General features: G+C 47.0%; 1 protein-coding gene across 4 annotated transcripts in view; it reads right to left on the bottom strand.

Annotated features, from left to right (window-relative positions):
- msi1b (musashi RNA binding protein 1b) overlaps positions 1 to 23,152 on the bottom strand; it is a 43,475-nt gene extending 20,323 nt beyond the window's left edge. For 2 of the 4 annotated variants that reach the window (XM_021621308.2, XM_021621306.2), the window contains exons 1-4: positions 22,905 to 23,152; positions 22,498 to 22,538; positions 21,683 to 21,764; positions 20,345 to 20,429 (exon numbers count right to left, since the gene is read on the bottom strand). In XM_021621308.2, coding sequence (XP_021476983.1) covers positions 20,345 to 20,429; positions 21,683 to 21,764; positions 22,498 to 22,538; positions 22,905 to 22,963 — 267 coding nt within the window. In that variant the 5' untranslated portion in view covers positions 22,964 to 23,152. The remainder of the gene's footprint in view (positions 1 to 20,344; positions 20,430 to 21,682; positions 21,765 to 22,497; positions 22,539 to 22,904) is intronic. The other 2 variants (XM_021621307.2, XM_021621305.2) reach the window with 1 other exon arrangement.
- Between the last annotated feature and the right edge of the window lie 590 nt (positions 23,153 to 23,742).

Raw genomic sequence — 23,742 nt, forward strand, 5'->3', positions numbered from 1 at the left:
TCCACCCTATGACTCTCTCTCTCCCATAAAGCTCTCCACCCTATGACTCTCCACCCTATGACTCTCTCTCTCTCTCTCTCCCATAAAGCTCTCCACCCTATGACTCTCTCTCTCCCATAAATCTCTCCACCCTATGACTCTCTCTTTCTCCAATAAAGCTCTCCACCCTATGATTCTCCCCCATAAAGCTCTCCAACCTATGACTCTCTCTCCCATAAAGCTCTCCACCCTATGACTCTCTCTCCCATAAAGCTCTCCACCCTATGACTCTCTCTCCCATAAAGCTCTCCACCCTATGACTCTCTCTCCCATAAAGCTCTCCACCCTATGACTCTCTCCCCCATAAAGCTCTCCAACCTATGACTCTCCCCCATAAAGCTCTCCACCCTAAGACTCTCTCCCATAAAGCTCTCCACCCTATTGGCTCTCTCTCCCATAAAGCTCTCCACCCTATGACTCTCTCTCGAATAAAGCTCTACACCCTATTGACTCTCTCCCCATAAAGCTCTCCACCCTATGACCCTCTCTCTCCCATAAAGCTCTCCACCCTATGACTCTCTCTCTCTCTCTCTCTCTCTCTCTCCCATAAAGCTCTCCACCCTATGACTCTCTCTCTCCCATAAAGCTCTCCACCCTATGACTCTCCACCCTATGACTCTCTCTCTCTCTCCCATAAAGCTCTCCACCCTATGACTCTCGCTCTCCCATAAATCTCTCCACCCTATGACTCTCTCCCCCATAAAGCTCTCCAACCTATGACTCTCCCCCATAAAGCTCTCCACCCTATGACTCTCTCTCCCATAAAGCTCTCCACCCTATGACTCTCTCTCTCTCTCCCATAAAGCTCTCCACCCTATGACTCTCTCTCTCTCCAATAAAGCTCTCCAACCTATGACTCTCTCTCCCATAAAGCTCTCCACCCTATGACTCTCCCCCATAAAGCTCTCCACCCTATGACTCTCTCCCATAAAACTCTCCACCCTATTGACTCTCTCTCCCATAAAGCTCTCCACCCTATGACTCTCTCTCGAATAAAGCTCTACACCCTATTGACTCTCTCTCCCATAAAGCTCTCCACCCTATGACCCTCTCTCTCCCATAAAGCTCTCCACCCTATGACTCTCTCTCTCTCTCTCTCTCTCCCATAAAGCTCTCCACCCTATGACTCTCCACCCTATGACTCTCTCTCTCTCTCTCTCCCATAAAGCTCTCCACCCTATGACTCTCTCTCTCCCATAAATCTCTCCACCCTATGACTCTCTCCCCCATAAAGCTCTCCAACCTATGACTCTCCCCCATAAAGCTCTCCACCCTATGACTCTCTCTCTCTCCCATAAAGCTCTCCACCCTATGACTCTCTCTCTCTCTCCCATAAAGCTCTCCACCCTATGACTCTCTCTCTCTCTCCAATAAAGCTCTCCAACCTATGACTCTCTCTCCCATAAAGCTCTCCACCCTATGACTCTCCCCCATAAAGCTCTCCACCCTATGACTCTCTCCCATAAAGCTCTCCACCCTATTGACTCTCTCTCCCATAAAGCTCTCCACCCTATGACTCTCTCTCCAATAATGCTCTCCAACCTATTGACTCTCTCTCCCATAAAGCTCTCCACCCTATGACTCTCTCTCTCCCATAAAGCTCTCCACCCTATGACTCTCCACCCTATGACTCTCTCTCTCTCTCTCTCCCATAAAGCTCTCCACCCTATGACTCTCTCTCTCCCATAAAGCTCTCCACCCTATGACTCTCTAACCTATCACACACTCTCTTTCCCATAAAGCTCTCCACCCTATGACTCTCTCTCTCTCTCTCCCATAAAGCTCTCCACCCTATGACTCCATCCCATAAAGCTCTCCACCCTATGACTCTCTCTCCCATAAAGCTCTCCAACCTATCACACTCTCTCTTTCTCTCTCTCTCAAAAAGCTATACAACCTCTCTCTCTCCCATAAAGCTCTCCAACCTATCACACACTCTCTCTCTCTCTCTCTCATTAAGCTCTCCACCCTATGACTCTCTCTCTCTCCCATAAAGCTCTCCACCCTATGACTCTCTCTCTCCCATAAAGCTCTCCACCCTATGAATCTCTCTCCCATAAAGCTCGCCACCCTATGAATCTCTCTCCCATAAAGCTCTCCACCCTATGACTCTCTCTCTCCCATAAAGCTTGCCACCCTATGAATCTCTCCCCCATAAAGCTCTACACCCAATAAAGCTCTCCACTCTATGAATATCTCTCCCATAAAGCTCTCCAACCTATCACACTCTCTCTCTCCCATTAACGCTCACCAACCTATCACACTCTCTCGCTCTCTCTCTCCCATAAAGCGCTCCAACCTCTCTCTCTCTCTCCCATTAAGCTCTCCAACCTCTCTCTCTCTCTCTCTCTCCCATAAAGCTCTCCAACCTCTCTCTCTCTCTCTCTCCCATAAAGCTCTCCACCCTATGACTCTCTCTCCCATAAAGCTCTCCACCCTATGACTCTCTCCCCATAAAGCTCTCCAACCTATGACTCTCCCCCATAAAGCTCTCCACCCTATGACTCTCTCCCATAAAGCTCTCCACCCTATTGACTCTCTCTCCCATAAAGCTCTCCACCCTATGACTCTCTCTCCAATAAAGCTCTACACCCTATTGACTCTCTCTCCCATAAAGCTCTCCACCCTATGACTCTCTCTCTCCCATAAAGCTCTCCACCCTATGACTCTCCACCCTATGACTCTCTCTCTCTCTCTCCCATAAAGCTCTCCACCCTATGACTCTCTCTCTCCCATAAAGCTCTCCACCCTATGACTCTCCACCCTATGACTCTCTCTCTCTCTCTCCCATAAAGCTCTCCACCCTATGACTCTCTCTCTCCCATAAAGCTCTCCACCCTATGACTCTCCACCCTATGACTCTCTCTCTCCCATAAAGCTCTCCACCCTATGACTCTCTCTCTCCCATAAATCTCTCCACCCTATGACTCTCTCTTTCTCCAATAAAGCTCTCCACCCTATGATTCTCCCCCATAAAGCTCTCCAACCTATGACTCTCTCTCCCATAAAGCTCTCCACCCTATGACTCTCTCTCCCATAAAGCTCTCCACCCTATGACTCTCTCTCCCATAAAGCTCTCCACCCTATGACTCTCTCTCCCATAAAGCTCTCCACCCTATGACTCTCTCCCCCATAAAGCTCTCCAACCTATGACTCTCCCCCATAAAGCTCTCCACCCTAAGACTCTCTCCCATAAAGCTCTCCACCCTATTGGCTCTCTCTCCCATAAAGCTCTCCACCCTATGACTCTCTCTCGAATAAAGCTCTACACCCTATTGACTCTCTCCCCATAAACCTCTCCACCCTATGACCCTCTCTCTCCCATAAAGCTCTCCACCCTATGACTCTCTCTCTCTCTCTCTCTCTCTCTCTCCCATAAAGCTCTCCACCCTATGACTCTCTCTCTCCCATAAAGCTCTCCACCCTATGACTCTCCACCCTATGACTCTCTCTCTCTCTCCCATAAAGCTCTCCACCCTATGACTCTCGCTCTCCCATAAATCTCTCCACCCTATGACTCTCCCCCATAAAGCTCTCCACCCTATGACTCTCTCTCTCCCATAAAGCTCTCCACCCTATGACTCTCTCTCTCTCTCCCATAAAGCTCTCCACCCTATGACTCTCTCTCTCTCCAATAAAGCTCTCCAACCTATGACTCTCTCTCCCATAAAGCTCTCCACCCTATGACTCTCCCCCATAAAGCTCTCCACCCTATGACTCTCTCCCATAAAACTCTCCACCCTATTGACTCTCTCTCCCATAAAGCTCTCCACCCTATGACTCTCTCTCGAATAAAGCTCTACACCCTATTGACTCTCTCTCCCATAAAGCTCTCCACCCTATGACCCTCTCTCTCCCATAAAGCTCTCCACCCTATGACTCTCTCTCTCTCTCTCCCATAAAGCTCTCCACCCTATGACTCTCCACCCTATGACTCTCTCTCTCTCTCCCATAAAGCTCTCCACCCTATGACTCTCTCTCTCCCATAAATCTCTCCACCCTATGACTCTCTCCCCCATAAAGCTCTCCAACCTATGACTCTCCCCCATAAAGCTCTCCACCCTATGACTCTCTCTCTCTCCCATAAAGCTCTCCACCCTATGACTCTCTCTCTCTCTCTCCCATAAAGCTCTCCACCCTATGACTCTCTCTCTCTCTCCAATAAAGCTCTCCAACCTATGACTCTCTCTCCCATAAAGCTCTCCACCCTATGACTCTCCCCCATAAAGCTCTCCACCCTATGACTCTCTCCCATAAAGCTCTCCACCCTATTGACTCTCTCTCCCATAAAGCTCTCCACCCTATGACTCTCTCTCCAATAAAGCTCTCCAACCTATTGACTCTCTCTCCCATAAAGCTCTCCACCCTATGACTCTCTCTCTCCCATAAAGCTCTCCACCCTATGACTCTCCACCCTATGACTCTCTCTCTCTCTCTCTCCCATAAAGCTCTCCACCCTATGACTCTCTCTCTCCCATAAAGCTCTCCACCCTATGACTCTCTAACCTATCACACACTCTCTTTCCCATAAAGCTCTCCACCCTATGACTCTCTCTCTCTCTCTCCCATAAAGCTCTCCACCCTATGACTCTCTCTCTCCCATAAAGCTCTCCACCCTATGACTCTCCACCCTATGACTCTCTCTCTCCCATAAAGCTCTCCACCCTATGACTCTCCACCCTATGACTCTCTCTCTCTCTCTCCCATAAAGCTCTCCACCCTATGACTCTCTCTCTCCCATAAAGCTCTCCACCCTATGACTCTCCACCCTATGACTCTCTCTCTCTCTCTCCCATAAAGCTCTCCACCCTATGACTCTCCACCCTATGACTCTCTCCCTCTCTCTCTCTCTCCCATAAAGCTCTCCACCCTATGACTCTCTCTCTCCCATAAAGCTCTCCACCCTATGACTCTCTCTCTCTCTCCCATAAAGCTCTCCACCCTATGACTCTCCACCCTATGACTCTCTCTCTCTCTCTCCCATAAAGCTCTCCACCCTATGACTCTCTCTCTCCCATAAAGCTCTCCACCCTATGACTCTCCACCCTATGACTCTCTCTCTCTCTCTCCCATAAAGCTCTCCACCCTATGACTCTCTCTCTCCCATACAGCTCTCCAACCTATAACTTTCTCTCCCATAAAGCTCTCCACCCTATGACACTCCACCCTATGACTCTCTCGCTCTCTCTCTCCCATAAAGCTCTCCACCCTATGACTCTCTCTCCCATAAAGCTCTCCACCCTATGACTCTCTCTCTCCCATTAAGCTCTCCACCCTATGACTCTCTCTCTCTCTCCCATAAAGCTCTCCACCCTATGAATCTCTCTCTCTCCCATAAAGCTCTCCACCCTATGACTCTCTCTCCCATAAAGCTCTCCACCCTATGACTCTCTCTCCCATAAAGCTCTCCAACCTATCACTCTCTCTCCCATAAAGCTCTCCACCCTATGACTCTTACTCTCTCCCATAAAGCTCTCCACCCTATGACTCTCTCTCTCTCCCATAAAGCTCTCCACCCTATGACCCTCTCTCTCTCCCATAAAGCTCTCCACCCTATGACCCTCTCTCTCCCATAAAGCTCTCCACCCTATGACTCTCTCTCTCTCCCATAAAGCTCTCCAACCTATGACCCTCTCTCTCCCATAAAGCTCTCCACCCTATGACTCTCTCTCCCATAAAGCTCTCCAACCTATCACACACTCTCTCTCCCATAAAGCTCTCCACCCTATGACTCTCTCTCTCTCTCTCCCATAAAGCTCTCCACCCTATGACTCTCTCTCTCTCCCATAAAGCTCTCCACCCTATGAATCTCTCTCCCATGAAGCTCGCCACCCTATGAATCTCTCCCCCATAAAGCTCTTCACCCAATAAAGCTCTCCACCCTATCACACTCTCTCTCTCCCATTAACGCACTCCAACCTATCACACTCTCTCGCTCTCTCTCGCTCTCAAAAAGCTCTCCAACCTCTCTCTCTCTCCCATAAAGCTCTCCAACCTCTCTCTCTCTCCCATAAAGCTCTCCAACCTCTCTCTCTCTCCCATAAAGCTCTCCAACCTCTCTCTCTCTCCCATAAAGCTCTCCAACCTCTCTCTCTCTCTCCCATAAAGCTCTCCAACCTCTCTCTCTCCCATAAAGCTCTCCAACCTCTCTCTCTCCCATAAAGCTCTCCAACCTATCTCTCTCCCATAAAGCTCTCCAACCTATCACACACTCTGTCTCTCTCTCATAAAGCTCTCCACCCTATGACTCTCGCTCTCTGCCATAAAGCTCTCCACCCTATGACTCTCTCTCTCCCATAAAGCTCGCCACCCTATGAATCTCTCTCCCATAAAGCTCTCCACCCTATGACTCTCCACCCTATGACTCTCTCTAACATAAAGCTCTCCACCCTATGACTCTCTCTCCCATAAAACTCTCCACCCTATGACTCTCTTTCTCTCTCTCTCCCATAAAGCTCTCCACCCTATGACTAGCTCTCTCACCCATAAAGCTCTCCACCCTATGAATCACTCTCTCTCTCTCCCATAAAGCTCTCCACCCTATGACTCTCTCTCCCTCTCTCTCTCATAAAGCTCTCCGCCCTATGACTCTCTCTCCCATAAAGCTCTCCACCCTGACTCTCTCTCTCTCCCATAAATCTCTCCACCCTATGACTCTCTCCCATAAAGCTCTCCACCCTATGACTCTCTCTCCCATAAAGCTCTCCACCCTGACTCTCTCTCTCTCCCATAAATCTCTCCACCCTATGACTCTCTCTCCCATAAAGCTCTCCACCCTATGACTCTCTCTCTCCCATAAAGCTCTCCACCCTATGACTCTCCACCCTATGACTCTCTCTCTCTCCCATAAAGCTCTCCACCCTATGACTCTCTCTCTCCCATAAAGCTCTCCACCCTATGACTCTCCACCCTATGACTCTCTCTCTCTCTCCCATAAAGCTCTCCACCCTATGACTCTCCACCCTATGACTCTCTCCCTCTCTCTCTCTCTCCCATAAAGCTCTCCACCCTATGACTCTCTCTCTCCCATAAAGCTCTCCACCCTATGACTCTCTCTCTCTCTCCCATAAAGCTCTCCACCCTATGACTCTCCACCCTATGACTCTCTCTCTCTCTCTCCCATAAAGCTCTCCACCCTATGACTCTCTCTCTCCCATAAAGCTCTCCACCCTATGACTCTCCACCCTATGACTCTCTCTCTCTCTCTCCCATAAAGCTCTCCACCCTATGACTCTCTCTCTCCCATACAGCTCTCCAACCTATAACTTTCTCTCCCATAAAGCTCTCCACCCTATGACACTCCACCCTATGACTCTCTCGCTCTCTCTCTCCCATAAAGCTCTCCACCCTATGACTCTCTCTCCCATAAAGCTCTCCACCCTATGACTCTCTCTCTCCCATTAAGCTCTCCACCCTATGACTCTCTCTCTCTCTCCCATAAAGCTCTCCACCCTATGAATCTCTCTCTCTCCCATAAAGCTCTCCACCCTATGACTCTCTCTCCCATAAAGCTCTCCACCCTATGACTCTCTCTCCCATAAAGCTCTCCAACCTATCACTCTCTCTCCCATAAAGCTCTCCACCCTATGACTCTTACTCTCTCCCATAAAGCTCTCCACCCTATGACTCTCTCTCTCTCCCATAAAGCTCTCCACCCTATGACCCTCTCTCTCTCCCATAAAGCTCTCCACCCTATGACCCTCTCTCTCCCATAAAGCTCTCCACCCTATGACTCTCTCTCTCTCCCATAAAGCTCTCCAACCTATGACCCTCTCTCTCCCATAAAGCTCTCCACCCTATGACTCTCTCTCCCATAAAGCTCTCCAACCTATCACACACTCTCTCTCCCATAAAGCTCTCCACCCTATGACTCTCTCTCTCTCTCTCCCATAAAGCTCTCCACCCTATGACTCTCTCTCTCTCCCATGAAGCTCGCCACCCTATGAATCTCTCCCCCATAAAGCTCTTCACCCAATAAAGCTCTCCACCCTATCACACTCTCTCTCTCCCATTAACGCACTCCAACCTATCACACTCTCTCGCTCTCTCTCGCTCTCAAAAAGTTCTCCAACCTCTCTCTCTCTCCCATAAAGCTCTCCAACCTCTCTCTCTCTCCCATAAAGCTCTCCAACCTCTCTCTCTCTCCCATAAAGCTCTCCAACCTCTCTCTCTCTCCCATAAAGCTCTCCAACCCCTCTCTCTCTCCCATAAAGCTCTCCAACCTCTCTCTCTCCCATAAAGCTCTCCAACCTCTCTCTCTCCCATAAAGCTCTCCAATCTATCTCTCTCCCATAAAGCTCTCCAACCTATCACACACTCTGTCTCTCTCTCATAAAGCTCTCCACCCTATGACTCTCGCTCTCTGCCATAAAGCTCTCCACCCTATGACTCTCTCTCTCCCATAAAGCTCGCCACCCTATGAATCTCTCTCCCATAAAGCTCTCCACCCTATGACTCTCCACCCTATGACTCTCTCTAACATAAAGCTCACCACCCTATGACTCTCTCTCCCATAAAACTCTCCACCCTATGACTCTCTTTCTCTCTCTCTCCCATAAAGCTCTCCACCCTATGACTAGCTCTCTCACCCATAAAGCTCTCCACCCTATGAATCACTCTCTCTCTCTCCCATAAAGCTCTCCACCCTATGACTCTCTCTCCCTCTCTCTCTCATAAAGCTCTCCGCCCTATGACTCTCTCTCCCATAAAGCTCTCCACCCTGACTCTCTCTCTCTCCCATAAATCTCTCCACCCTATGACTCTCTCTCCCATAAAGCTCTCCACCCTATGACTCTCTCTCCCATAAAGCTCTCCACCCTGACTCTCTCTCTCTCCCATAAATCTCTCCACCCTATGACTCTCTCTCCCATAAAGCTCTCCACCCTATGACTCTCTCTCTCCCATAAAGCTCTCCAACATATGACTTTCTCTCCCATAAAGCTCTCCACCCTATGACTCTATCCCATAAAGCTCTCCAACCTATGACTCTCTCCCATAAAGCTCTCCACCCTATGACTCTCTCTCCCATAAAGCTCTCCACCCTGACTCTCTCTCCCATAAAGCTCTCCAACCTATCACACTCTCTTTCTATCTCTCTCATAAAGCTATCCAACCTCTCTCTCTCTCTCTCCCATTAAGCTCTCCAACCTCTCTCTCTCTCATAAAGCTCTCCACCCTATGACTCTTTCTCATAAAGCTCTCCACCCTATGAATCTCTCTCCTATAAAGCTCTCCACCCTATGACTCTCTCTCTCTCCCATAAAGCTCTCCAACCTATCACACTCTCTCTTTCTCTCTCTCTCAAAAAGCTATCCAACCTCTCTCTCTCTCTCTCCCATTAAGCTCTCCAACCTCTCTCTCTCTCATAAAGCTCTCCACCCTATGACTCTCTCTCTCTCTCTGAAAGCTCTCCAACCTATGACTCTCTCTCTCTCCCATAAAGCTGACCACCCTATGACTCTCTCTCTCTCCCATAAAGCTCTCCACCCTATGAATCTCTCTCCCATAAAGCTCACCACCCTATGAATCTCTCTCCCATAAAGCTCGCCACCCTATGAATCTCTCCCCCATAAAGCTCTCCACCCAATAAAGCTCTCCACTCTATGACTCTCTCTCCCATTAACGCTCTCCAACCTATCACACTCTCTCTCAAAAAGCTCTCCAACCTCTCTCTCTCCCATAAAGCTCTCCAACCTCTCTCTCTCTCCCATAAAGCTCTCCAACCTCTCTCTCTCTCCCATTAAGCTCTCCAACCTCTCTCTCTCTCCCATTAAGCTCTCCAACCTATCTCTCTCTCCCATAAAGCTCTCCAACCTCTCTCTCTCTCCCATAAAGCTCTCCAACCTCTCTCTCTCTCCCATAAAGCTCTCCAACCTCTCTCTCTCTCCCATAAAGCTCTCCAACCTATGACTCTCTCCCATAAAGCTCTCCACCCTATGACTCTCTCTCTCCCATAAAGCTCTCCAACCTATCACACTCTCTCTCCCATTAGCTCTCTCCAACCTATCACACTCTCTCGCTCTCTCTCTCTCTCAAAAAGCTATTCTCTCCCATAAAGCTCTCCAACCTCTCTCTCTCTCCCATAAAGCTCTCCAACCTCTCTTTCCCATAAAGCTCTCCAACCTCTCTCTCTCTCCCATAAAGCTCTCCAACCTCTCTCTCCCCCATAAAGCTCTCCAACCTATCACACACTCTCTCTCTCTCTCTCATAAAGCTCTCCACCCTATGACTCTCTCTCTCTCCCATAAAGCTCTCCACCCTATGACTCTCTCCCATAAAGCTCTCCACCCTATGACTCTCTCTCTCTCCCATAAAGCTCTCCAACCTATCACACTCTCTCGCTCTCTCTCTCTCAAAAAGCTTTCCAACCTCTCTCTCTCTCCCATAAAGCTCTCCAAACTCTCTCTCTCTCCCATAAAGCTCTCCAACCCCTCTCTCTCTCCCATAAAGCTCTCCAACCCCTCTCTCTCTCCCATAAAGCTCTCCAACCCCTCTCTCTCTCCCATAAAGCTCTCCAACCTATCTCTCTCCCATAAAGCTCTCCAACCTATCACACACACTCTCTCTCTCTCGTAAAGCTCTCCACCCTATGACTCTCGCTCTCTCCCATAAAGCTCTCCACCCTATGACTCTCTCCCATAAAGCTCTCCACCCTATGACTCTCTCTCTCCCATAAAGCGCGCCACCCTATGAATCTCTCCCCCATAAAGCTCTCCACCCAATAAAGCTCTCCAACCTATCACACTCTCTCTCTCCCATTAACGCTCTCCAACCTATCACACTCTCTCTCTCCCATTAACGCTCTCCAACCTATCACACTCTCTCGCTCTCAATCTCTCAAAAAGATATCCAACCTCTCTCTCTCTCCCATAAAGCTCTCCAACCTCTCTCTCTCTCCCATAAAGCTCTCCAACCTCTCTCTCTCTCCCATAAAGCTCTCCAACCTCTCTCTCTCTCCCATAAAGCTCTCCAACCTCTCTCTCTCCCATAAAGCTCTCCAACCTATCACACTCTCTCTCCCATTAACGCTCTCCAACCTATCACACTCTCTCGCTCTCTCTCTCTCAAAAAGCTATCCAACCTCTCTCTCTCTCCCATAAAGCTCTCCAACCTCGCTCTCCCATAAAGCTCTCCAACCTCTCTCTCTCTCCCATAAAGCTCTCCAACCCCTCTCTCTCTCCCATAAAGCTCTCCAACCTCTCTCTCCCCCATAAAGCTCTCCAACCTATCACACACTCTCTCTCTCTCTCTCTCATAAAGCTCTCCACCCTATGACTCTCTCTCCCATAAAGCTCTCCACCCTATGAATCTCTCTCTCTCCCATAAAGCTCTCCACCCTATGACTCTCTCTCCCATAAAGCTCTCCACCCTATGACTCTCTCTCCCATAAAGCTCTCCAACCTATCACTCTCTCTCCCATAAAGCTCTCCACCCTATGACTCTTACTCTCTCCCATAAAGCTCTCCACCCTATGACTCTCTCTCTCTCCCATAAAGCTCTCCACCCTATGACCCTCTCTCTCTCCCATAAAGCTCTCCACCCTATGACCCTCTCTCTCCCATAAAGCTCTCCACCCTATGACTCTCTCTCTCTCCCATAAAGCTCTCCAACCTATGACCCTCTCTCTCCCATAAAGCTCTCCACCCTATGACTCTCTCTCCCATAAAGCTCTCCAACCTATCACACACTCTCTCTCCCATAAAGCTCTCCACCCTATGACTCTCTCTCTCTCTCTCCCATAAAGCTCTCCACCCTATGACTCTCTCTCTCTCCCATGAAGCTCGCCACCCTATGAATCTCTCCCCCATAAAGCTCTTCACCCAATAAAGCTCTCCACCCTATCACACTCTCTCTCTCCCATTAACGCACTCCAACCTATCACACTCTCTCGCTCTCTCTCGCTCTCAAAAAGTTCTCCAACCTCTCTCTCTCTCCCATAAAGCTCTCCAACCTCTCTCTCTCTCCCATAAAGCTCTCCAACCTCTCTCTCTCTCCCATAAAGCTCTCCAACCTCTCTCTCTCTCCCATAAAGCTCTCCAACCCCTCTCTCTCTCCCATAAAGCTCTCCAACCTCTCTCTCTCCCATAAAGCTCTCCAACCTCTCTCTCTCCCATAAAGCTCTCCAATCTATCTCTCTCCCATAAAGCTCTCCAACCTATCACACACTCTGTCTCTCTCTCATAAAGCTCTCCACCCTATGACTCTCGCTCTCTGCCATAAAGCTCTCCACCCTATGACTCTCTCTCTCCCATAAAGCTCGCCACCCTATGAATCTCTCTCCCATAAAGCTCTCCACCCTATGACTCTCCACCCTATGACTCTCTCTAACATAAAGCTCACCACCCTATGACTCTCTCTCCCATAAAACTCTCCACCCTATGACTCTCTTTCTCTCTCTCTCCCATAAAGCTCTCCACCCTATGACTAGCTCTCTCACCCATAAAGCTCTCCACCCTATGAATCACTCTCTCTCTCTCCCATAAAGCTCTCCACCCTATGACTCTCTCTCCCTCTCTCTCTCATAAAGCTCTCCGCCCTATGACTCTCTCTCCCATAAAGCTCTCCACCCTGACTCTCTCTCTCTCCCATAAATCTCTCCACCCTATGACTCTCTCTCCCATAAAGCTCTCCACCCTATGACTCTCTCTCCCATAAAGCTCTCCACCCTGACTCTCTCTCTCTCCCATAAATCTCTCCACCCTATGACTCTCTCTCCCATAAAGCTCTCCACCCTATGACTCTCTCTCTCCCATAAAGCTCTCCAACATATGACTTTCTCTCCCATAAAGCTCTCCACCCTATGACTCTATCCCATAAAGCTCTCCAACCTATGACTCTCTCCCATAAAGCTCTCCACCCTATGACTCTCTCTCCCATAAAGCTCTCCACCCTGACTCTCTCTCCCATAAAGCTCTCCAACCTATCACACTCTCTTTCTATCTCTCTCATAAAGCTATCCAACCTCTCTCTCTCTCTCTCCCATTAAGCTCTCCAACCTCTCTCTCTCTCATAAAGCTCTCCACCCTATGACTCTTTCTCATAAAGCTCTCCACCCTATGAATCTCTCTCCTATAAAGCTCTCCACCCTATGACTCTCTCTCTCTCCCATAAAGCTCTCCAACCTATCACACTCTCTCTTTCTCTCTCTCTCAAAAAGCTATCCAACCTCTCTCTCTCTCTCTCCCATTAAGCTCTCCAACCTCTCTCTCTCTCATAAAGCTCTCCACCCTATGACTCTCTCTCTCTCTCTGAAAGCTCTCCAACCTATGACTCTCTCTCTCTCCCATAAAGCTGACCACCCTATGACTCTCTCTCTCTCCCATAAAGCTCTCCACCCTATGAATCTCTCTCCCATAAAGCTCACCACCCTATGAATCTCTCTCCCATAAAGCTCGCCACCCTATGAATCTCTCCCCCATAAAGCTCTCCACCCAATAAAGCTCTCCACTCTATGACTCTCTCTCCCATTAACGCTCTCCAACCTATCACACTCTCTCTCAAAAAGCTCTCCAACCTCTCTCTCTCCCATAAAGCTCTCCAACCTCTCTCTCTCTCCCATAAAGCTCTCCAACCTCTCTCTCTCTCCCATTAAGCTCTCCAACCTCTCTCTCTCTCCCATTAAGCTCTCCAACCTATCTCTCTCTCCCATAAAGCTCTCCAACCTCTCTCTCTCTCCCATAAAGCTCTCCAACCTCTCTCTCTCTCCCATAAAGCTCTCCAACCTCTCTCTCTCTCCCATAAAGCTCTCCAACCTATGACTCTCTCCCATAAAGCTCTCCACCCTATGACTCTCTCTCTCCCATAAAGCTCTCCAACCTATCACACTCTCTCTCCCATTAGCTCTCTCCAACCTATCACACTCTCTCGCTCTCTCTCTCTCTCAAAAAGCTATTCTCTCCCATAAAGCTCTCCAACCTCTCTCTCTCTCCCATAAAGCTCTCCAACCTCTCTTTCCCATAAAGCTCTCCAACCTCTCTCTCTCTCCCATAAAGCTCTCCAACCTCTCTCTCCCCCATAAAGCTCTCCAACCTATCACACACTCTCTCTCTCTCTCTCATAAAGCTCTCCACCCTATGACTCTCTCTCTCTCCCATAAAGCTCTCCACCCTATGACTCTCTCCCATAAAGCTCTCCACCCTATGACTCTCTCTCTCTCCCATAAAGCTCTCCAACCTATCACACTCTCTCGCTCTCTCTCTCTCAAAAAGCTTTCCAACCTCTCTCTCTCTCCCATAAAGCTCTCCAAACTCTCTCTCTCTCCCATAAAGCTCTCCAACCCCTCTCTCTCTCCCATAAAGCTCTCCAACCCCTCTCTCTCTCCCATAAAGCTCTCCAACCCCTCTCTCTCTCCCATAAAGCTCTCCAACCTATCTCTCTCCCATAAAGCTCTCCAACCTATCACACACACTCTCTCTCTCTCGTAAAGCTCTCCACCCTATGACTCTCGCTCTCTCCCATAAAGCTCTCCACCCTATGACTCTCTCCCATAAAGCTCTCCACCCTATGACTCTCTCTCTCCCATAAAGCGCGCCACCCTATGAATCTCTCCCCCATAAAGCTCTCCACCCAATAAAGCTCTCCAACCTATCACACTCTCTCTCTCCCATTAACGCTCTCCAACCTATCACACTCTCTCTCTCCCATTAACGCTCTCCAACCTATCACACTCTCTCGCTCTCAATCTCTCAAAAAGATATCCAACCTCTCTCTCTCTCCCATAAAGCTCTCCAACCTCTCTCTCTCTCCCATAAAGCTCTCCAACCTCTCTCTCTCTCCCATAAAGCTCTCCAACCTCTCTCTCTCTCCCATAAAGCTCTCCAACCTCTCTCTCTCCCATAAAGCTCTCCAACCTATCACACTCTCTCTCCCATTAACGCTCTCCAACCTATCACACTCTCTCGCTCTCTCTCTCTCAAAAAGCTATCCAACCTCTCTCTCTCTCCCATAAAGCTCTCCAACCTCGCTCTCCCATAAAGCTCTCCAACCTCTCTCTCTCTCCCATAAAGCTCTCCAACCCCTCTCTCTCTCCCATAAAGCTCTCCAACCTCTCTCTCCCCCATAAAGCTCTCCAACCTATCACACACTCTCTCTCTCTCTCTCTCATAAAGCTCTCCACCCTATGACTCTCGCTCTCTCCCATAAAGCTCTCCACCCTATGACTCTCTCCCATAAAGCTCTCCAGCCTATGACTCTCTCTCTCTCCCATAAAGCTCTCCACCCTATGACTCTCTCTCTCTCCCATAAAGCTCTCCAACCTCTCTCTCTCTCCCATAAAGCTCTCCAACCTCTCTCCCTCTCCCATAAAGCTCTCCAACCTCTCTCTCTCTCCCATAAAGCTCTCCAACCTCTCTCTCTCTCCCATAAAGCTCTCCAACCTATCACACTCTCTCTCCCATTAACGCTCTCCAACCTATCACACTCTCTCGCTCTCTCTCTCTCAAAAAGCTATCCAACCTCTCTCTCTCTCCCATAAAGCTCTCCAACCTCTCTCTCTCCCATAAAGTTCTCCAACCCCTCTCTCTCTCCCATAAAGCTCTCCAACCGCTCTCTCTCTCCCATAAAGCTCTCCAACCTATCACACACACTCTCTCTCTCTCATAAAGCTCTCCACCCTATGACTCTCGCTCTCTCCCATAAAGCTCTCCAACCTATGACTCTCTCCCATAAAGCTCTCCACCCTATGACTCGCTCTCTCCCATAAAGCGCGCCACCCTATGAATCTCTCCCCCATAAAGCTCTCCACCCAATAAAGCTCTCCACTCTATAACTCTCTCTCGCATAAAGCTCTCCAACCTATCACACTCTCTCTCTCCCATTAACGCTCTCCAACCTATGACTCTCTCTCTCTCCCATAAAGCTCTCCACCCAATGACTCTCTCTCTCTCCCATAAAGCTCTCCACCCTATGACTCTCTCTCTCTCCCATAAAGCTCTCCACCCTATGACTCTCTCTCTCTCCCATAAAGATCTCCACCCTATGACTCTCTCTCTCTCCCATAAAGATCTCCACCCTATGACTCTCTCTCTCTCCCATAAAGCTCGCCACCCTATGAATCTCTCTCCCATAAAGCTCTCCACCCTATGACTCTCCACCCTATGACTCTCTCTCCCATAAAGCTCTCCACCCTATGACTCTCTCTCCCATAAAACTCTCCACCCTATGACTCTCTTTCTCTCTCTCTCCCATAAAGCTCTCCACCCTATGACTAGCTCTCTCTCTCTCCCAGAAAGCTCTCCACCCTATGACTCTCTCTCTCTCTCTCTCTCATAAAGCTCTCCGCCCTATGACTCTCTCCCATAAAGCTCTCCACCCTATGACTTTCTCTCCCATAAAGCTCTCCACCCTATTGACTCTCTCTCCCATAAAGCTCTCCACCCTATTGACTCTCTCTCCCATAAAGCTCTCCACCCTATTGACTCTCTCTCCCATAAAGCTCTCCACCCTATGACTCTCCACCCTATGACTCTCTCTCCCATAAAGCTCTCCACCCTATGACTCTCTCTCCCATAAAACTCTCCACCCTATGACTCTCTTTCTCTCTCTCTCCCATAAAGCTCTCCACCCTATGACTAGCTCTCTCTCTCTCCCATAAAGCTCTCCACCCTATGACTCTCTCTCTCTCTCTCATAAAGCTCTCCGCCCTATGACTCTCTCCCATAAAGCTCTCCACCCTATGACTTTCTCTCCCATAAAGCTCTCCACCCTATTGACTCTCTCTCCCATAAAGCTCTCCACCCTATTGACTCTCTCTCCCATAAAGCTCTCCACCCTATGCCTCTCTCTCTCCCATAAAGCTCTCCAACATATGACTTTCTCTCCAATAAAGCTCTCCACCCTATGACTCTCCACCCTATGACTCTCTCTCTCTCATAAAGCTCTCCACCCTATGACTCTCTCTCCCATAAAGCTCTCCACCCCATGACTCTCTCTCTCTCCCATAAAGCTCTCCACCCCATGACTCTCTCTCTCTCCCATAAAGCTCTCCACCCCATGACTCTCTCTCTCTCCCATAAAGCTCTCCACCCCATGACTCTCTCTCTCTCCCATAAAGATCTCCACCCCATGACTCTCTCTCTCTCCCATAAAGATCTCCACCCCATGACTCTCTCTCTCCCATAAAGCTCTCCACCCCATGACTCTCTCCCATAAAGCTCTCCACCCCATGACTCTCTCCCATAAAGCTCTCCACCCCACGACTCTCTCTCCCATAAAGCTCTCCACCCCATGACTCTCTCTCCCATAAAGCTCTCCACCCTATGACTCTCGCTCCCATAAAGCTCTCCACCCCATGACTCTCTCTCTCTCCCATAAAGCTCTCCACCCTATGACTCTCTCTCTATCCCATAAAGCTCTCCAACCTATCACACTCTCTCTCTCTCTCTCTCTCATAAACCTCTCCAACCTCTCTCTCATAAACCCCTCCAACCTCTCTCTCTCTCTCATAAAGCCCTCCAACCTCTCTCTCCACCCTATGACTCTCTCCGTCTCTCCCTTAAATCTCTCCACCCTATGACTCTCTCCGTCTCTCCCGTAAAGCTCTCCACCCTATGACTCTCTCCGTCTCTCCCGTAAAGCTCTCCACCCTATGACTCTCTCCGTCTCTCCCGTAAAGCTCTCCACCCTATGACTCTCTCCGTCTCTCCCGTAAAGCTCTCCACCCTATGACTTGCTTTATGGCTTTATTGGCATGGGAAACATATGTTAACATTGCCAAAGCAAGTGAAGTGGATAATAAACAAGGGTGAAAAACAAAATTAAGAGTAAACATTACGCTCACAGAAGTTCCAAAAGAATAAAGACATTTCAAATGTCATAATATGTCTATATACGGTGTTGTAACGAAGTGCAAATAGTTAAAGTACAAAAAGAAAAAGAAATAAACATAAATATAGGTTGTATTTACAATGGTGTTTGTTCTTCACTGGTTGCCCTTTTCTTGTAGCAACAGGTCACACATTTGGCTGCTGTGATGGCACACTGTGGTATTTCACCCAGTATATATGGGAGTTTATCAAAATTAGGTTTGTTTTTGAATTCTTTGTGGATCTGTGTAATCTGAGGGAAATATGTGTCTCTAATATGGTCATACATTTGGCAGGGGGTTCGGAAGTGCAGCACAGTTTCCACCTAATTTTGTGGGCAGTATGCACATAGCCGTCTGCCTACGGTGGCCTTTCTCAATAGCAATGCTCACTGAGTCTGTACATAGTCAAAGCTTTCCTTAAGTTTGGGTCAGTCACAGTGGTCAGGTATTCTGCCACTGTGTACTCTCTGTTTAGGGCTAAATCACATTCTAGTTTGCAGTTTTTTTTTTGTTAATTCTTTCCAATGTGTCAAGTAATTATCTATTTGTTTTCTCATGATTTGGTTGGGTGTAATTGTGTTGCTGTCCTGGGGCGTGTTTGTGAACAGAGCCCCAGGACCAGCTTGCTTAAGGGACTCTTCTCCAGATTCATCCCTCTGTAGGCGATGGCTGTGTTATGGAAGGTTTGGGAATCGCTTCCTTTTAGGTGGTTGTAGAATTTAACAGTTTTTTTTCTCTGAATTTTGATAATTAGCGGGTATCAACCCAATTCTGCTCTGCATGCATTATTTGGTGTTTTGCACAGAGGATATTTTTGCAGAACTCTGCATGCAGTCTCAATTTGGTGTTTGTCATTTTGTGAATTCTTGGTTGATGAGCAGACCCCAGACCTCACAACCATAAAAGGGCAATGGGTTCTATAACTGATTCAAGCTTTTTTTTAGCCAGATCATAAATGGTATGTCGAATTTTATGTTCCTTTTGATTGCATAAAGGCCTTCATTGCCTTGTCTCTTAGCTCGTTCATAGTTCTCTGGAAGTTACCTGTGGCGCTGATGTTTAGGCCGAGGTCTGTATAGTTTGTGTGCTCTAGGGCAACGGTGTCTAGATGGAATTTGTATTTGTGGTCCTGGTGACTGGACCTTTTTTGCGCACCATTATTTTTGTCTTACTTGCGCTCTCTTTCCCATATAGCTCTCCACCCTAACTATGACTCTCCTTCCCTCCCTCCCTCGAGTGGTGTCCTCTTTAGTCTCATTTTCCTTGTGTATATCGGTAGATATGTTGAGATGGTGTACCTCTCCGAACACAAAAGGGAAGAAGGAGCCTCAGCACATTTCAATACACTGACCTACCCCCAACCATCACCACTCCCACCCAGTAAGGGGGAACTCAGCCATCCCTATGACGACCAACAGGCAGCATTGTTCCCAAACCAGCCCACATTCATTAATAACAAAACCACACAACCCCCAGAGTTTTAAAAACGCAAGTTATACACACTCCCTCATGCATATGTACACATAGAAACAGGTTGTTCGAAACAATAGTGCATGTCTTTGATCTGGCTAACGGAGTTCTGAGATTTTCTTTTGTTTTCCTACAAGGGATCATAATGCCCCTCCATATGGTAGTGGTTGTTGTGACACTCCCTTCCTATTGAATAGCACCGAGATGACAATGTTGGGAATATCACTATCTTGTCCCAACTACATAAACACCTGTAGCTTACTAATTTCAGGGTGCAGAGGCACAAGTTAATGAATTGATGTGTTTAAAGAAGACAGTTATGGAGGTAATTTTCACCCTAGGAACAAATGACTTGCGAACTGAAGTATAAAACAGCATGCAGAACGTCTGACGATGAGTTTACACTTGCTATGAAGCAGAAACGGTGCAATTGAGCACAACCCTGTCTGGGTCCCCCAGTTTCCATGGCAATTGACACTGTGTAACACTTTCTTGACCGTTTCACTGTGGGGGGGGGGGGGGGGGGGGGGGGGGGGGGTAAGGGAAAGAGAGAGCACATTCTGTAGCCCAGTCTATTCCTGAACTTTACTCCATGGCTCAACATGTAGTTTTTAGACCCCATTAAGTGTCATGTGTAAAGAACACTTGCAAATCATATTGGGAAGAGCAAAGTATTTTACTAATAGCATAGTTTAGTAGTCTAGATTAAATTAAAAGGCAGCTATGGCAACTCTTTAATAGTGCCATATAAAGGCAATAATATATCTACATTTACTTAATTTTGTATTTACATTTGACTTATTTCCCAGAGATAAAGTCATAACTTTACAAAAATAAAAAATAAATGTAGAAAATGTCTAAAAGACTTAAAAAATTGATAAAACTACTACAGCCATATGAAATATGGTTTTAGTTAGTTCTTGAGAACAAAAAACATGTTTTGGAGTAGGCTTTTGGGTAAAAAAATAGAAGTGATAATATTAGAAAAGTATTCTAGTCTACAGAAATACTTGAAGTGGATTAATAACTCACTGTTTTTGAATCCAACTCATGCCTGGTTACTGCCAAAACTGAATCCACACCGGCCTGGTCAACAAACGTGACAAATCCAAAACCCCTGCAAATAAATATCAGCATATACAGTGCTTTCAGAAAGTATTCACACCCCTTGACTTTTTACACATTTTGTTGTGTTACAGCCTGAATTTAAAATGGAATAAATTGAGATTGTCACTGGCCTAATACCCCATAATGTCAAAGTGCAGTTATGTTTTTAGAAATAATTAAACATGAAACGCTGAAATGTCTTGATTAATAAGTATTCAACCCCTTTTTATGGCAATACAACACATTACTGAGAACCACTCTTCATATTTTCAAGTATAGTGGTGGCTGCATCATGTTATGGGTATACTTGTAATCGTTAAGGACTGGGAAGTTTTTAGGATAAAAAAGAAACGCAATGGAACTTAGCACAGGCAAAATCCTAGAGGAAAAGCGTTTTTCATTTTTTATTTAACTAGGCAAGTCAGTTAAGAACAAATTCTTATTTACAATGACAGCCTACTCTGGCCAAACCCTCCCCTAACCAGGACAACGCTGAGTCAATTGTGCGCTGCCCTATGGGACTCCCGATCACAGCCGGTTGAGATAAAGCCTGGGATCAAACCTGGTTCAGTCTGCTTTCCCCCCCAGACACTGGAAGATGAATTCACCTTTCAGCAAGACAATAACCTGAAACACAAGGCCAAATCTAGACTGGAGTTGCTTACCAAGAAGACAGTGAATGTTCCTGAGTGGCCGAGTTACAGTTTTGACTTACATATGCTTGAAAATCTATGGCAAGACCTGAAAATGGTTGTCTAGCAATGGTCAACAACCATTTTGACAGAGCTGAAATAATTTTGAAAAAGAATAATGGGCAAATATTATACAATCCAGATGTGGAAAGCTCTTAGACACACCCAGAAAGACTCACCGCTGTAATCACTGACAAAGGTGAGTCTAACATTTGGGGTATGAATACCAAATGAGATATCTGTATTTTATTTTCAATAAATGTGCTTTTTTGTATTTATTTTTTTACAATTTTCAGTTTGTCATTATGTGATATTGCGTAGATGGGTGAGACAAATCTATGTGCTCCATTTTAAACTCAGCCTGTAACACAAAACGTGGAATAAGTCAAGCGGTATGAATACTTTCTGAAGGCACTGTAAAATAATTCAAACACAAAGAAAGTATGGACACATAATAATCATGTGAATTAATTAGGCCTGTGTAATCACGAGCAGTTGTAACTGGTGTGATGTGTCTTGAGCGGGCTTGGGCTTTTCTGATAGGGCGCTGCACCGCGCACACCCCCCTCACCTAGAGCGCTTGGTAACTGGATCCCGCATCACCATGCACTCCTTCACCTCGCCATACTTGCAAAAGTACTCTTTCAATCCCTCTGAAAGAAAGAAGATCAACAAACTGAGAAACTATTTTTTTGTATGTCGGTTGCATAAAGCAGGTGGTGTGTGACGCTACAGCCTACTACGGTAGAATTGTAGCCAGCATTGTTCAACTTTCTGATGGTCGCAGTCTGTGATTCGGTTCAAACGTCAACAATGTTAATGTCCAGTAATGAGAACATAAAATAAGGAATATTTAAATTTGACCATGACAGCCTATACAGAATCGGATATATTTCGGTTATATCAACATGCATACCGCATAAAAGAAATGATACAATATCCAATGACAGAATCAAGACAAAACTCATCCCTCAAGGAATGCAACGATCTTTCTTCCTGCGATGTGCTCAATTATTGTCTTGAACAATAGCCTATTGCCAAAGATTTAGGGACAGTTGTAGTTTTGTCTCATTACTTTAGCATCGATTCATTTCCATCTTGGCATTCTGTATTATATCCCCCTGTATGCTAGGCTACTGATCTGTGTTGAATGAGGGACTTTGATTTTAGCAAAGGACCTCTGATTGAACTTATCTAGATGCCAAGCGAGTGTAGCACAACTCATTCATCACTTTTAGAAATCTTTAATCAAAACAAGAATTTAGGCTAATAGCTACAGATGATTATTTCCTACTCTCACTGTGACTTTAAAAACACATGACTGAGAATCACATACGAGAATAAACGGCTGATAAAAGTTTGAGAAAGTTTGGAGAAAAAGCTCACCTTGTGTCGTCTGCCAGCTGAGACCGCCTATGAACATTTTGCTACAAGAAATAACACGTAAGTGAAAATGCACATTAAACAGGGCTACGTAATATGTAAGCTTTGATGTTTGGTAAACAAGGGCAGTTCAATCATTTAGAAATGTCGACCGTTACAGCAATATTTAACTCGCTTAATATAAATTATAACACCGTTATTGAAGCCTGAGAATAACTTAGTTGTTCACAAAAATACTATGAATGGGCGGTCTCTCTTTGAAGATGAGAAGCCCATGGACCAACAACACAAAAAGTGCGAGTACGCTCTCCGTCTCAGTAAAATAGGTAGTTTCTCTCAACTCCAGGGTTTGTCTCTGAGGTGTATCAATCTCATGACTAGGTATAGCCGAATGAGGAAGGTAGGTTTACCAGGGGTCGTGAGGGGAGTCCGTGGAGGACAGGCTGCTCTGGCTCCCTTCCGTATCCATTTCGTGCCGGTGTGTTCAGACTGTACGGTATGGAAAAACAGACCGAGTGGAGAGATGGTGCGGGGGTTTGGCCAAGGTTTAAGAGAGGAACGGGCTGTTGCAGAGAGGAGGGACGAGTGCATTTGGCTCAAGGAGATGGTCGACTCCTCCTCCTTGTGCTGTGCCCGCGTGTTCCTCTCATCCTAGCGGTACGCACATTTTACGCATGCTTATAAATACAAAAATGAGTTACAATTTGTAAAATAAACAAATAGAGATATCAATATGTATTTTAGTTTGGGTAAATGATAATACTGTATGAAATCATTAGAATGATCATTTTTGTTGGTGTGAGCTAAAGATATTTCGTACCGGTTCAAGGTTTTAAACGAGGCACATTCATACACTTATATATTCAAAAGTATGTGGACACCCCTTCAAATGAGTGGATTCGGCTATTTCAGCTACACCCGTTGCTGGCTGGTGTATAAAATCGAGCATACAACCATGCAATCTCGATAGATAAACATTGGCAATAGTGACTTTCAACATGACACCATCATAGGATGCCACCTTTCCAACAAGTCAGTTTGTAAGATTTCTGCCCTGCTAGCGCTGCCCCGGTCAACTGTAAGTGCTGTTATTATGAAGTGGAAACGTCTAGGAGCAACAAAGGCTCAGCCACTGAGTGCTGAAGTGCGCAGCGAGTAAAACATTATTAAAATGGCCTGTCCTCGGTGGCAACACTCGCTACCGAGTTGCAAACTGCCTCTGGAAGCAACTTCAGCACAATAACTGTT

The sequence above is a fragment of the Oncorhynchus mykiss genome, chromosome 11, assembly GCF_013265735.2.
Source record: "Oncorhynchus mykiss isolate Arlee chromosome 11, USDA_OmykA_1.1, whole genome shotgun sequence".
Lineage (NCBI taxonomy): Eukaryota > Metazoa > Chordata > Actinopteri > Salmoniformes > Salmonidae > Oncorhynchus > Oncorhynchus mykiss.